Here is a 14,428-nt window from a genome sequence, read left to right as displayed (position 1 = left end):
ATAAGTTAATATCAAATAGATAAGATTATTATCCTAAGAAATTAAAAGTTAGTGACCTAAACTGGAAAAAAATAGTTGGTATACTTTTGGTACACGAAAAAATTAGTGTATTAAATTGTTAATAAAAATTTAGCTGTGTATTATTATGAACTTTTTTCTAAAATTTAACATAATATTTTTTTTTCAGGTTCAAAATGAACAAGGGTAGCAAAACTCAGATGTGATTTCAAAATGAAAACATTATTGTTTACTTAGCCCATTAAAGATCAGAAGAATATACTATATATATATATATACTATTATGTTAATTATGTACTTATCGTAAAACCAACATACAAATCGTGCTATATATTGATATGTGTTGTAAGTAAAAAAATTGAATAAAAGTGAATTGTTATTAATAATAAATGATTTGTGAAGTAATCAACAGGAGAATTTAATTTAATTATTTCTTGATAAAAGGAGGTTTTAATTTGAAGATCAAGTAAAATTTGAAAATAATTAGAATTTGTAAAACAAGTTAATACCATAATATTCCATAAACATATATCACATAAATCCTCACTCTATAACTGAAGACCACCTATCATAAGAACACAACTAAAGAGGCATATGCCACAAAAATATGATTCATTTCCAACGGTAGCTAAGAAGAATAGGGCGAGAATCTTAACCAAGTGTATCTTACATTAGAATAAATAGAAGTTTATACTTTTGGGGAAGTAAAATATTTAATTACACACTAAAATTATATAAAAATGATTCAACCAAATGTATCTTACAAAAGAATCAACAGAAGTTCTTCAATAACACTGAGTCCTCTAGTGGATCATGAATTGCGACTGACTCCTCTTCCTCTAAAGAAGGTCGCTAGTCAAGTTTTATTCGCTCAGCAGTTTCTTATGGCTGAAGTCTTTTTGCATCTTGGTTCATGTTGTTAGCATATACTCTTCTCGGCTAGTTGTACCATCAGCCTGATTTTGAGTTAATACTACCTTGATGAAAAATATATAAACGATTTAAAAACCAATAGGTTGTGGAACAAGTAATGAATAGTGCAGGGTGCTTCACTAATTCAACAATTAATTTCCCAAATGATAAAAGAGTTATAGATAGAATATATCAAGTCTAAGGTGGTCTGTCTGAAAATATATTAACACTCTTATATCTAACGTTCACAGTGTTTACAAAGACAATACTGACGTCCTCCTTAGAAAACGCACCACCAACATTTTATTCTTCACACACTGTTCTGAGAAATGACTTGTCCAAATCGAAGAAAGAGCTCGGCATCCGAAGCACTCATGGAAGAGCAATTGACATTGTGAGGAGCCTTGAGATTCGCATACTCATCCACGTAGCACGAAGAGGCCAGCGTTGCCGACGTGGCGGCTGCTGCTGCAGGTACCGCGTTGGCTGCTGGCGGCTGTTCCGAAAACATAAAGCTGCCGAGGACGCGAACCACCTGGTGCATCGTGGGCCGATCGTTCGGCTGCCTCTTGGTGCACAGCAGAGCGAGCTGGAAAACCTTCTTCACCACCGCCAGATCCTTACACGTCGACGTGATATCCGGATCCGCCATCTCCATGACCGCGTTGCTCACGGTCTTGGACATTATGAGATGGTGGAGATTAAACTCATCGTCCACAGCTTTCCTCCCGGTCAACAGCTCGAGCAGCACTATCCCGTAGCTGTAGACATCGGACTTCTCCGTGAGGCGCGAGGTGCGCGCGTACTCGGGGTCTATGTAACCGATCGTCCCCATGACGTAAGTGGAAGTATGCGACTTCGAGACGCACAAACTCTTCGCGATTCCGAAGTCAGTCAAACGAGCCTCCAAGTCCTTGTCCAAGAGAATATTGGAAGACTTCACATCTCTGTGTATGATCCTCGGACTGCAGTCGTGGTGTAGATACGCTAGCCCCTGCGCAGCGCCGTACGCTATCTTGAGCCGCGTGTCCCAATCGAAAAGAGTGTTCTTCTTCTTCTTGGCAGGGCCGTGGAGAAGATCCCAGAGGCTGCCGTTGTCCATGTAGTCGTAGAAGAGAAGGCTTCCCAAGGGAGAGAGGGAATAGGCTTGCAGGCTCACGAGGTTTCTGTGTTTGATGCTGCTGAGCAGCTCGAGCTCGGTCTCGAACTGTTTCACTGACTGCGGGTTGCTGTGAGAGTAGAGACGCTTGATCGCGACCGGTTTGCAGTTCTTTAAAACGCATTTGTAGACAGTGCTGGATGCTCCGTGGCCGATGATGTACTTCTCGCTGAGATTCTCTGTCATTCGCATGATGTCCTCGTAAACGTGGAGGGCCATGTTCATGTGAAGGATGACCAGCTTCGGGTGAGAATAGGTTACTGCAATAAAATTACTATTATTATTGGATGTTACAAAACAAACAATTAGAAGAAAGGGTAAGTAAAAAAAGAACCTGGTTTGTCAAGTGATCCATCGAGAAAGGGAGGAGGGTTATGAGGCCGGCAAGCTGCTATAAGGACCATGAAAAGGATGAGGAATCCCCCAATAGCTATCCCAAGAATAGCTGCTCTTGAGATTGACACTGCTTGTGGAAACGCAAACAAAGGTTGGTGGTTGTTGAGAAAACATTACATTTTTTTTGCTTTAAGGAAGGAGAAAAAGAGAGAGATAAACTATACCTCGTACTGTTGGACGAGAAACATGACAAGGCGAGTTTACCCAACTACCACAAAGACCAGGGTTGCCAATGAAGCTTTAGAAGAAACCAAAAAAAGAGAGATGAGCATTGGCAAGTGTCAACAAAAACAAAATACATGGTAACTAATCATACCTGTCGGGAGGAAATTTAGAGAAGTTATTGCTCTTAGGAATATCACCAACTAGGTTGTTGTAAGAAACATTCCTACAGTAAGTTAGCAAAGAAAGTTCTTAGCACAAAGTTACCATACAAAAAAAAAGTCAGTAGCAATGTGGAGTCTACTTACAATACAGTAAGACTGAGACAGTTGGCTAATGAACCAACATTACCGGTTAAGTTATTATTTTCCAGTCTCCTGCAAGTGAATTATGTAACATTAGAGATAGATCACCAAAACCATAGTGCGGAAGATTCAGATTCTCAACAACGTACAACTAAGTTAAGAGGAAGATTTTCTTACAACATATTCAAATTCTGCAGTTGGTTAAGCTCTTCCGGAATTGGGCCCGAGATATCATTATTTGAAAGATCTCTGCATAACCAAAAAAAAAAGACAATATAGATTCAGAGCAGGAATGTGAAAATGTTAAAGAGAAGTCTCCTTAACAAAAGCAAATGGAATATACTAGTTCTTACATCTCCATGATGCTTCTTAAATTTCCGAAGTCGGCAGGAACTAGACCCGTTATATGGTTTCTGCTCAAGTTCCTATAAACAAGAAAGCGCCACATTTCATCATACAACCATTCATTCATATCTTTTTGACTCAAAAAAACGAAACAAGAAAAAGGGATGCTCACATCTTGAGAAGATGCTCTAAATCACCCAGGGAGGAAGGAATGTTGCCATTTATCTTGTTGTTGGAAAGATCCCTTTTTAAAAGAAAAGAGAAATAAATAGCCATAGGACAGGACACATATGATAACAAAATTAAAAATTAAAGAAAAAATGCTTACAATGTATCTAAGTTGCCGATACGAGATAGCTCAACCGGGATTGGACCTCTGATATTGTTGTTGGAGAGATTACTGGTTGAACCGATAAAATGCATTAATATCCCCCCAAACAAAGAGGTAAATATTTTTAAGAGTCAATTACTTACAGGTAAGTCATGCTCTCAAGCTTTTGAAACGCTCGGGGAATGTTTCCGCTGAACTTGTTCCCATGAACATTCCTGCACCTTACAATAGTGAGAAGATACAAAAACCACATAGAGAAGCAACTAGTCTCAAAACATTATTGTGTGTTTTTAATTTTTTATAAGAAAGACACTTACAAGCTGTTTAGGTTTGTACATGAGCTCAGGTGATCAGGTATAAGTCCTTCCAGGTTATTGTTAGCCACATTCCTAAAAATGTAAAATAGTTCACATCAATATTCAATAAACAGGACAAGCTAAAAGGGAGTCGTTTACTTACAGATCAAACAAGTCGGTAAGCTTCCCAAGCTCTGGTGGTATATGACCTGTAAGCCGATTATCGTTGAGCTCCCTGCAAAATTATTTGATGATTGAAACAAAAGTTCATAGTTAAATGTAATGGCAAAAAAAAAGGTGAAGCAAAAGGTTGGTCTTACAAGTAATGGAGTTTTGACATGTTTCCAAGCTCAGGTGGTATTGAACCAGTCAGCTTGTTACTGTGCAAGTACCTGTAGATAAAAAAGCCAAAAAAATGGTAAATCACTATAACTCCAAAGCTTAATTTTCCATATGAAGGTAAAGGAATTACAATTTCTCTGTGAAAGTCAAGTTCCCCAGAATCGGAGGGATAGGCCCACTCAGCATGTTGCCACTTAGATCTCTGTATAAGCAAAAAAAAAAAATGAACCTTTAAAAAATTATATAGAAATGTTGGAACTATAGCTTTCTTGATTAGAAGGAAAAAGTACTAACAAGACTGCAAGAGCTTGCATGAGACCAATCACTGATGGTATCTTCCCAGAAAGCTGGTTGCCTTGCAATGATCTAAAAAGAAGATAAAAACCAAAACTTCTTGTAAGCGAAACAAAAACAAAGAATTCGCCACATATGGGACAGAGAAAGAAAGAAGAGGACTCTAACAATGTGGCCACTTGCAGGAAACCAATGTCGAAAGGAATCTCGCCAGTTAGCTGATTATAGGACAAGTCCCTGAGAGTTGTTAACAATAAACCAAAACTATTTTCAGCAAACTTCAAACCGCAAATAAGGATGTGTATAGAAGAAGCAGAGAGAGAGACAGAGGACATACAAAACCTGGAAGGCAGTGCAATTTCCTATCGTCTCAGGGATACTACCCGTCAAACTGTTGTTCCTCACGTCACTGATTGTATAAATAAAAACGAAGTCAGAGATTTCATTCATATTTGGAAAAAAAAGTGAGATGGGAAGAGGAAATCCATTTGACTTACAAATACCATAGACCTGTAAGCTGACACAAATCTGGAGAAAGGTTACCCACCAAGTTGTTTCCGCGCAATCCGCTGCAAAATCATATAACAACAGTGTCATCATCATCACAAGGTACATGGAAAGAGTCAAAAGCTTCAGCGCATGGAACACTTACAGATATTGAAGAACTTCATTCCAATAAATAAGTCTTGGTATCTCCCCACTCAGTTTATTCTGTGCCAGGTCCCTGGAAGACAATTCACACACTGGTAAATATATATATAGCTAAAAATATGCAAGTATCAGAAGAACTTACAGAATTTTCAGGTTTGGAATCTGAGAAAGCGTTGAAGGAATTGGTCCTATCAACTGATTGTTCTTGAGGATCCTGGTTTAAAACAAAAAAGGTAAAATTTATATTCCACAAGGTGAGAAGATATATACTTTACATTGGCTGCAAGAAACTTACAGCTGCTCAAGTTGCTTCAACTTGGAAATCGAAAACGGTATGTCACCACTTAATTCATTAAAAGACAAGTCCCTGTAATGAAACAAAACTTCAACCACTTGAAAATTTTCCAAAAAGACTATTATAAACACACAAATTAGTAATTAAAGTGCTTACAAGTTTTGCAAAGAAGAACAGTCACCAATCTCATCAGGAATTTGCCCAGATAAACGATTACCTCGGAGATCACTGGGTTTAGACGAAACAAAATAACAAAAAGACAACAATTAATCACCACTAAGTCGCAACAAAACAAAAAAAAAAGTATTAATTTTTTTTATCTCCAATAGCTACAGTGATTGTTTTAAAACAGTACTTACATGGATAAGAGACTCTTTAGATCTCCAATAGCAGGTGAGATTTCTCCATCAAGATTCAAATCTGACAAATTACTAGACAACATATAAAGAGAGAGGCAGACACAAAACAAATTAGAACATTTCCGAGAGAAAATCAAACCAAACACCCAAAAAATAAAAAGAGGATGAAACTTACAAAGCAACGACATTGGAGGTGACGTTATCACAAGTAACACCTCTCCAGGCACAATAGTCCGAAGAAGGTGAACCTGTCCAGTCATAGAGCACATTGTTCACATCTTTGAATGACTTCTTAATCTCCAGCAACGTTGCTCCTTTTTTTTTTTTAATTAGGATATTTTAAAAATAACATTAGTCAGCGCTTGCGAAAAAAAAAATTAATTAGTTTAAAAAATTCAACTTCCAAGAAGATTCAAAACTCAAACCCTAATTTATTCAGCTTCTTTTGATAATACTAGAGAAGTCAACAACGGAATTTAAAAAAAAAAACAAGAAAGTGGCAAGTACCCAGATCTCATTGTCATCACAAAACTATTTCAAAGTCAAACATGCACTTACCATTGTTTGAATTTACAGTAGTCCCAAAGCTCAAACAGATGAGAAATCCCAGAAGGACGACTTCTGTAAGCAGGGCCATTTCAACATGCGCACAAGCTAAAAACGACTGCGTTTTTGCTTAACCCAAATATGCTAAGAAAATAAAAAGAAAACCTTTAACACTCCGTGAAGAAGAAGAAGAAGGAGAACAAGGTAGAGAAGAGAACCATATGTACCGACATTAGATTTGTTTGTGGTAAGAGACTCTACCCAAATTGATGTTTTTTCTTTTTATTTCTATTATTTTTTTTAACTTTTCACTGAGGGAAAAGTCTTGATTTTTATCGTTACATCACATCCTTCTGGCTCTGTTTACAGTGTTTCATTGAGTGCTCAAGCGACAGAAACACAGACTGAGATAGAGATGGAGAGAGAAGAGGAGAGAGAGAGAGGGGAAACACTCAACACACATAAATGTGTGTTAAAGAGGGGAAAATGTACAACTGTAGGGACTGTGTGGGAGAGACGAAGAGAAATTATTTGGAGGATAAAGTTAAAAACCCCATCATCTTTTCCTTCTGCCAGAGTTCTGAAGCTTTGCAGAGGAGAGAGACTGAGAGAAATTTAGATAGTGCTTTCACATTTTTCTCTCTCTTCCCTGTGAGGGTAAAACTGTCATCAATGAAGAACATGGTCATGGCAGTGTGAATAAAGGAAGTCGCTTTCGATGCCAAACGTTTTGAGGGTTTGCCTCTGTCTCTCTCTCTCTCTCTCTGGCCGTTTCACAAGATGACCCATATCAATAAATCATTAATGGGAAGTTCCGTAAAAAACCATTTTATTTTTATTTTTGTGTCGCCTCTTTTCCATTTACAATGTTTTTTCTTTTACATTATTCAATTCAATTTTGCTATAACTAAAATCAGAGTTCGGGAAAGTGATGCAATTTTTCCTTTTTTTTTTCGGACCAACCTAAATTTTATTAATATGAAAGCATAATATCTTATTACAAAGTTAGAGTTAACCTCTTAGGTGGAGAAACTTTACAATTTTCAAATATATAATTTGTTAGACCATGTCTAACAATTTCATGGACGGCTTGATTTCCATTACGTTTGACAAACGTAAATGTTGTTGTAGAAAGTTTATTCCTCAAGCTAGTAATTTCTTTAAGAAGATTTTGAATGGTTGAAGTCGTTAGTTGAGCATTGATCGCTTTAACCAAGATTTATGAGTTTCCTCCGAAAATCATATTGCTATATCCTCCTCCGCAAATTTTCCTTTCTAATAGCAAAATTATTGTATATGTTAAAAATAAAATAAACATTAAATAATTAGATAAAAGAAATAAAATAATATGAAATGTTAAAAATATATATATATATATATCGAATGGTCTAACCAGGGGGGATTAGAGGAGAGGTTAAATAGTGCAGTGCCCTATTGGCCTAATTTCTCTTATCTTTCTGCAATCTGGTTCTTTAATTTTCTTATAAGAAAGTCTTTTAAATGAAATTACTTTAACAGAAATGTTTATATATATATATATATATCCTTACCTAAATTTATCTAATATATTTTTATAATTAGATTTATCACAAATTCTCATAACATATTAAAAATTGTTATGTTAACCTTTTTTTAAACTAAATTTTCAATTCAAATTTTGTAAAAAAGAACTTTGGCCCAAGAGCCCGGCCCAGAAAAGTCTTGAACGTTCGTTCTCACCAATAACAACCCAAAGTAAACTAATTTGTGCAAATGCGTTTCTTGCAGTAAATTTATGTATCTACACAACTCAGCCCAAGAAATGCAAATGCCCAATCCACATGGTCCTAGACACAAGCCTTTAAGCAAGATCGTGGAGCTAGCTGAGCGTATAGCTGCATTGTCTCCAAAAGAGCGGAAACAAATTGGTCATGCACTTAATGACACACACGTGGCTTCCAAAACAACTGACGATTCCGTCCCATGGCACGAGGGAGAGAGCAAAACAAGGGAAAAAGTGTCAATTTCTACCGAACAATTTCGGTCGTAGACTCGAACAATTGATCAGTGCTAAATACGACATTCATTCAATTATAATTCAAAAAAACTACCTGAACTTCTTAAAACGTGTCTAAATTTACATTGACTCTAACAGAAGTTAGTCAACTGTTAACAAGATAAAACGACGTCCTTTTGATATACGAGAAAAAATGCTAATTTCAACCCCAACAATTTCAGTCGTGCCAAATAGGACCCAAACAAATGGTCAGTGCTAAAAACGACATCATCTCAATTATAAATTAAGAAAAACTATCCAAACTTCTTAAAACGTGCATAAATCTACATTCTCTAACAGAAGTTAGTCAACCGCTAAAAAGATAAGACGACGTCGTTTTGATATATATATATATATTTTTTTTAAAAAAAAATATGTTCCTTCCGGGACTCAAACCCGTACCGGGATACCCTTTTAAAGGGACACACTTACAAATTGAAATTCCCCATTATATAAACTATTATTCTTCTTCATATTATCCAATTTAAAACTTTGGTGATTGCTTTTATATATTTTATTTATTGTTTAATTTGTCTAATATTTTGTACAAGATATTCTAGTGAAAGAAAGGTAAAAGGCCTCTTAACATTTTTGATCAAAATATCAAAATATATAATATTAACTTTGAAAAATAAAAAAAAATCCACTTAAGTTTAGAAATTAAAAATAATTTATATAAGAAAAGTATATAAGTAAATTCAAAGTTTTAAGTATATTTAAGATCGTATAATAATAAATATTTTATTATTTATATTTTAGTAAGATATAAGTTTATTAAAGATATGGTAAATAAAAAACATGTTAATGTATTTATATAAATCAGAAAACATTATCACCAAAATTTTAAATTGGATAAGATGAAGAAGAATAATAGTTTATATAATTTCAAATTTGTATTAATATTTCAAAAAGTTATTTTTATCTAGTTGTTAGTGTGTCCCTTTCAAAGGGTATCACAACACGGCTTGAGTCCCGGAATAAACATATTTTAAATATATATATATCAAAACGACGTCGTCTACCTTGTTAACGGTTGACTAACTTCTGTTAGAGTCAATGTAGATTTATGCACATTTTAAGAAATTCGGGTAGTTTTTTTGAATTATAATTGAGTTGATGTCGGTTTTGGCACTAACCATTTGTCTGGGTCCTATTTGGCACAACTGAGAGTATTGGGGTCGAAATTAACACTTTTTCTCGTATATCAAAACGACGTCGTTTCATCTTGTTAACGATTGACTAACTTCTGTTAGAGTCAATGTAGATTTAAGCACGTTTTAAAAAGTTTGGATAGTTTTTTCGAATTATAATTGAGTTGAGGTCGTATTTGACACTGATCAATTGTTCGGGTCGTATTTGGCACGACCTAAATTGTTGGGGTCGAAATTGTCATATTTTCCGCAAAACAAGAGCCTAGAACTGAAAAGACAGAGAAGAAGACAGTGTTTGATGTGAAGCTGGAGAAGTTTGATAGAAAGTCGGATCAACACTGCTAAGGGACCTAGAGCCAAAAAAAAAAAATTTACCCTCTAAAATTTATATGAAGATAATGTTTAAAATATTTTTAAAATTTAATCAATAATATTTTGTAAAAAAATAAAACTATATACATATCAAATAATTTTGGGTCTTTTTCAATTTTATTTATTATATTTATAATTTATATATATAAAATATAAATTTATAAAAAAAATTGATCATTTAATTATTATTATACGGAGTGACACGGACTTGTGTCCGGGACGGTCGCACCTCTTGTTCCCGTGATGAGCCGGACTTTGATACAACTGCAAAGCGAACCAAACCAATTGGAATCAGACCAAAACAAATCGAACAAAACCAAATCAAGCCAAACCAAAAAAATAGTTATCTTCTTTGTTATAGCCTATAGGATTCTAGCCATAATAAAATTGTCGATAAGATAGATGCCTCTGGTGTTATCCGGAATGGCTTCACTAAACGCTACTGCGAGCCTCCCACTTTCGAACCACCACCGCCAAAGGCTAACGTGCGCATTATCGTCGTCACCTCCGGTATGGAAACAGAGCCGACGAGTGATCTCCGTCTCCTTCTTCCTCTCCCGCGTCCTTCTCCTCCCTAACTGTACACCGACCCTTACATTTCACCAGTTTCGATTCTCACATTGATCCGCGAATTTTGATCTTCTTGTATTTTAGATGCCATGGCGAGTAGCTTGATTGATAAGTACGTGAAGAGGTAAAACGAAATTGACCTCAAAAATCTCCAATGCTTAGTGAAAGGTTTTGGTTGATTCTTGTTTTTTTTTTTTTTTTTTAATAGGAAAAGACTTGATCCACTCGAAGCATATGTACCACCAGTTATTCTAGCTCAGCTACAGTTTCAAGATCTTGGTATCTTTCTGTATTTTCATTCTCATCCTATATTTAACACTAAATCTAATTTTTATGATGATGATTGGAGAGAAAATTTTGAGCGTGGACAAGCCTGAATTCGAGGCATGTAGATCGGTACTCAGGTCTGGACCTGCTAGTTCCTTGCGTGTAAACATTCGAGCCGTAAGTTTTTTTTTTTTCATTAAATGCTCTTATAATGCAATCCTTTGTGTCTGTTTATTAATATGTGTGATTTAATGAACTCTCTTCAGGTTGCTCAGTACGCTTCAGATGCTGGTTATTCCCAAACCGCGTCTAATGACGTTGACCGCTGCCTCAGGTATTAATTAAAACATTTCCTTACAAGTGTTACGCTAGAGCGAGTGGTGATGATTGTATTGTGTGTTTAGAGCATTGGAAGAAATGGATTCGCTGTTTCTACGTGCGTCGAGGAAGGACCCAAACGCAACTGTTGAATTGATGAAGTCGCAGCTTGGAACAGCGTTAACAGCACTAGACAGGTAATCCACATACAGTACATACATAGATAGGACCGCACACATGGGTAGGGAGAGTGTGTTTTTTTATGCTAACCGAACACACACTTGTCTGCAGCCTTTTACAAACAGTTCCTTCTGAAGTTCTTGATAAAGGGAAAGCTATGGTTGAAGTGTACAGATCACCATTCGAAGAAGACAATGTTCAAGACTCCGCTGAGATACAGCAGCTCCAGTCAATACTGTGAGCAAGGGACTTTTACTATCCAGACGGTTCTGATTCCGTGTATCTATGAGATCCTATATTGTTAACCTGAATTGAAGTATGACATTGCTCATACTAAAACCTGAACCGTGGGCTGCTAATGTAAGAAAACGTTTCACCAAATTGTGGTTGCTTAGTCCCAAGTATTCAGCTTGTATCATGTTTTGACACTGATATTGACATTGAATTATGTCTAATACGAAAATATTTCAGGTCTTCTAATGAATAAATGTTTCAATCTTTTCTTTCAATGAAATGTAAAACTTCCTCTGTGGTTTCTGAAGCAGATATCAAATAAAAAAAGGGCAGGCATGGATCCAGAACATATATTCTTTGTCTTCTCATTACTTGACGATCTTACTTCAAAATGTCTCAAGACAAAACAGACTCCATTCTTGTAGAATATGTTAATGTCCCAAGTTTGTCACTAAAGAACCTTGTGTTGTGGACTATTTGGGCCTTTCACCCTTCTTTTGCTTTCCATCCTCTTTTTTTTGCACTGTCGTGTCCTTGTTTGAGCTTAAAAATCAGAATTGTACAAACAAACTAAACTTGAGTGGGTGTTGGGTGTTCGACAAAGAGGGCATTCTTGCTTCTCATTGCACCATTCCATAATGCAGCTCCTGCACATGAAAGATGACCCTTTCAATATAGGCAAAATGTTTCGTGTGTCTTCGGTATCAAGACCAGATTGAAATTGTTTGAGGAAGGTTTATTTACCAACAAAATACATGACCACAAGGAGTGGCCGTCGGGTGCTGACGGCTGCTTAAGCAGAGAGTGCATTTTCCTACTGCCTGCAACCACAAGTACACCACAAAGGAATTTAAAAAAAAAAAATTCAGAAATGCAATAGAATAGTCCCAAAACAGGATTAGTATATGGCCTCGTCTCACAAGAATAAAACAACTTAGGACCAGTCAAGTGGCCAAACCAAATATTTTGTTTCTGTTAATTACATCAAGACAGACTACGAACACGCAAAGGCATGTACTAAGAGCTGTGTGCCTCTCTTCCAAAATGATCAGTATTCAAAATGTTAGCGATTTCAGGAAATACAGAGGTTTCTAAGTTGTTTATGGAATACTGTACCTCCGTAGTTGAAGTTGCATCGGAGGGAGACCAGTTTCCCTTATCAGCTTCTGGAGTAATCAAATTTCCCTCTTCGTTTAAAACAGGTAACCCTCTCCCTGCAATAACAAAACATACCATTGTAAGTTGAAACAGTGTGATGCATGACAAGCTATATATATTTGAGCCTATGTTACCATCTTCTCTCACATTCATATCTTGATAACTTTTTCGTTTGGTATATCATAATTTGACAACATTTTAATACTGACAATCTAATGTCAAAAATCCACCACGAGATATCCTGTAATGTTTGGAGATACACTGACAAAATTTAATAATTTAAGGACATGAAAGTGAGACAGACCTCCTGAGGTTTGATAAGATCCTACAGACGCCTGCTGAACTGAGCTTGTGATAGATGACAAATTACTCCGACGCAAGCCTTCAGCAGCAAGGATGCACAGTTGGATTAGAAGGAAAACCCCGAGAATTTGGTATCTGCCTCATCAAGAGTTTAAGGGATTTCAGTCACTTAGTGTTGGCAAAATCCAAACAGTTGCAGACAGCAAAAAAAAAAAAATCAATCACCTAGGTCTCTGATTCAATTGTTTTCCTATGAATACATAACGAACCCCAGAGGCACGTTTCGATATATGATAATATAGACCTGAAAAGAAAAGAAGGAACATCACAAAAAAAAAAAAAAAAAAAAAAAACTGTTTCATCTAATTTCAAAAAAAGAAAAAAAAAAGTCACCTTCAAAGTAGAAGAGCATCAAATTGGCACGGAGAAGCACTTGTAAGACTTCACGGGCAACAGGGAGAACCTGAATAGAAAGCACACACACACACCCCATTACTCGCAAAGAAGGAAGAAAAACAACCAAACAATGAGAACTAAACCATTAATTACCACAGGCCATCTTCGAATAGCTCGGTGCCAGAATCTCTCAAGTCTATCTTTAAACCTAGATAATACAGAAGAAGCTGAAGACGGAAGATCAATCATTCTTGGTGACTGATCATCCTCATCAAAGGTAAACGCTTGTGTGGCAGCTCTTGAGCTGTAAAAACCAAAAAGTATATAGTAACACAACCATATTCTGTTAGTTTTAAAAAAAAAAGATATAAAGAACCTAATCCTCTCGGCGATATACGGAACTGCAGTCTGATACAGTATGAACAAAGCGCGTCTAGCTGGTGTAGGAGAGAGCCCATAAGGTCCAGCAACCTAAAATTAAAAAGAAAAGATGCTTCTTCAAAATCAGAAATCAGAATCAGTCTAATCTCAAAAAAAAAATGGAGAGTTTGTGTAAGAAGGAACCTGTATAATGTCACAATACTCCTCTCCTAAAGTTTGTTGCCCTGAACCAGTCGTCAGAACAAAGTAAAGCATCTGCCCAACAAGTTTCATCTGCCCCCCCCGAACACGAGCTGTAATTACAAAAATCTCTCAAGACACACAAAAAAAGGGAAAAGGAAGGGTCGTACCTCTTTTTGGTAAGCTAGAGCAATTCTTGTACCGAATAGGTGACGGAAGGCGTCGCGGCAGGCTTCGTGGATGAAAGAAGCGTATTGATCGTCTTTCTCTGCGGCTCTCATTATCTCCGGCTGAGCTGCCAGCGGGAATCGCCGGATTCCGCCATGATCTCCACTTGAGCCTGCTTCGTCCGGGCCCGGACCCGAATCGCCCCCGCTCCGAAGCCTCACCATCTTCTGGTTGTTTGTTTAGTGGTTCGGTTCGATTGGAGTGCCGCTGATGTTTATCGATGAGGTGATGATGTCACCTAGTT

The 14,428-nt window shown here is 36.6% G+C and overlaps 3 protein-coding genes across 6 annotated transcripts; 1 reads left to right on the top strand and 2 right to left on the bottom strand.

Moving 5' to 3' along the window:
- Positions 1-1,066: 1,066 nt before the first annotated feature.
- Positions 1,067-7,072, bottom strand: LOC106312211 (LRR receptor-like serine/threonine-protein kinase ERECTA). 3 transcript variants are annotated; one of them, XM_013749647.1, is made up of 26 exons: positions 6,639-7,072; positions 6,424-6,555; positions 6,041-6,179; positions 5,866-5,937; positions 5,663-5,734; positions 5,507-5,578; positions 5,354-5,425; positions 5,213-5,284; positions 5,058-5,129; positions 4,898-4,969; positions 4,729-4,797; positions 4,561-4,632; positions 4,397-4,468; positions 4,245-4,316; positions 4,088-4,159; positions 3,946-4,017; positions 3,772-3,843; positions 3,626-3,697; positions 3,470-3,541; positions 3,306-3,377; positions 3,130-3,201; positions 2,956-3,024; positions 2,802-2,873; positions 2,650-2,723; positions 2,424-2,552; positions 1,067-2,349 (listed from the first exon to the last, which is right to left on the bottom strand). In XM_013749647.1, the coding sequence occupies exons 2-26, from the start codon at positions 6,500-6,502 to the stop codon at positions 1,241-1,243; spliced, it is 2,964 nt and encodes a 987-aa protein (XP_013605101.1). In that variant the 5' UTR covers positions 6,503-6,555; positions 6,639-7,072; the 3' UTR covers positions 1,067-1,240. The 3 variants fall into 3 exon arrangements, with proteins under 3 accessions (XP_013605101.1, XP_013605100.1, XP_013605102.1); XM_013749646.1 differs by having other exon boundaries at positions 6,643-7,072; XM_013749648.1 differs by having other exon boundaries at positions 6,041-6,113; positions 6,424-7,072.
- A 3,249-nt stretch (positions 7,073-10,321) lies between these two features.
- LOC106312608 lies at positions 10,322-11,777 on the top strand. The gene is made up of 7 exons (XM_013750189.1): positions 10,322-10,549; positions 10,624-10,663; positions 10,748-10,818; positions 10,889-10,983; positions 11,073-11,140; positions 11,211-11,321; positions 11,416-11,777. Exons 1-7 carry the CDS (start codon positions 10,372-10,374, stop codon positions 11,543-11,545), a joined length of 693 nt encoding a protein of 230 aa, XP_013605643.1. The 5' UTR covers positions 10,322-10,371; the 3' UTR covers positions 11,546-11,777.
- Positions 11,778-11,788: 11 nt separating this feature from the next.
- LOC106312607 (peroxisome biogenesis factor 10) lies at positions 11,789-14,428 on the bottom strand. 2 transcript variants are annotated; one of them, XM_013750188.1, is made up of 10 exons: positions 14,127-14,428; positions 13,960-14,049; positions 13,772-13,866; positions 13,549-13,699; positions 13,393-13,462; positions 13,225-13,303; positions 13,001-13,134; positions 12,655-12,752; positions 12,283-12,359; positions 11,789-12,185 (listed from the first exon to the last, which is right to left on the bottom strand). In XM_013750188.1, the coding sequence occupies exons 1-10, from the start codon at positions 14,346-14,348 to the stop codon at positions 12,083-12,085; spliced, it is 1,119 nt and encodes a 372-aa protein (XP_013605642.1). In that variant the 5' UTR covers positions 14,349-14,428; the 3' UTR covers positions 11,789-12,082. The 2 variants fall into 2 exon arrangements, with proteins under 2 accessions (XP_013605642.1, XP_013605640.1); XM_013750186.1 differs by having other exon boundaries at positions 12,051-12,185; positions 13,549-13,866.

The sequence above is a fragment of the Brassica oleracea genome, chromosome C8, assembly GCF_000695525.1.
Source record: "Brassica oleracea var. oleracea cultivar TO1000 chromosome C8, BOL, whole genome shotgun sequence".
Lineage (NCBI taxonomy): Eukaryota > Viridiplantae > Streptophyta > Magnoliopsida > Brassicales > Brassicaceae > Brassica > Brassica oleracea.
Note: the sequence above shows the minus strand (reverse complement) of the source record. Positions and strands in the feature narration are given on the sequence as shown.

Excerpts from the sequence above, each read along its gene's own strand:
- LOC106312211 (XM_013749647.1), bottom strand. The coding sequence starts at position 6,502 with ATGGCCCTGCTTACAGAAGTCGTCCTTCTGGGATTTCTCATCTGTTTG. Across the intron at positions 5,426-5,506 it reads TTGAAGCAACTTGAGCAGCT|GATCCTCAAGAACAATCAGT; the intron begins GTAAGTTTCTTG and ends GTTTTAAACCAG. Across the intron at positions 5,130-5,212 it reads AATGAAGTTCTTCAATATCT|CGGATTGCGCGGAAACAACT; the intron begins GTAAGTGTTCCA and ends ATGATTTTGCAG.
- LOC106312608 (XM_013750189.1), top strand. The coding sequence starts at position 10,372 with ATGCCTCTGGTGTTATCCGGAATGGCTTCACTAAACGCTACTGCGAGC. Across the intron at positions 10,984-11,072 it reads TGCGTGTAAACATTCGAGCC|GTTGCTCAGTACGCTTCAGA; the intron begins GTAAGTTTTTTT and ends AACTCTCTTCAG. Across the intron at positions 11,141-11,210 it reads GACGTTGACCGCTGCCTCAG|AGCATTGGAAGAAATGGATT; the intron begins GTATTAATTAAA and ends TTGTGTGTTTAG.
- LOC106312607 (XM_013750186.1), bottom strand. The coding sequence starts at position 14,348 with ATGGTGAGGCTTCGGAGCGGGGGCGATTCGGGTCCGGGCCCGGACGAA. Across the intron at positions 13,867-13,959 it reads AGTATTGTGACATTATACAG|GTTGCTGGACCTTATGGGCT; the intron begins GTTCCTTCTTAC and ends TTTTAATTTTAG. Across the intron at positions 13,304-13,392 it reads GATGCTCTTCTACTTTGAAG|GTCTATATTATCATATATCG; the intron begins GTGACTTTTTTT and ends TTTTCTTTTCAG.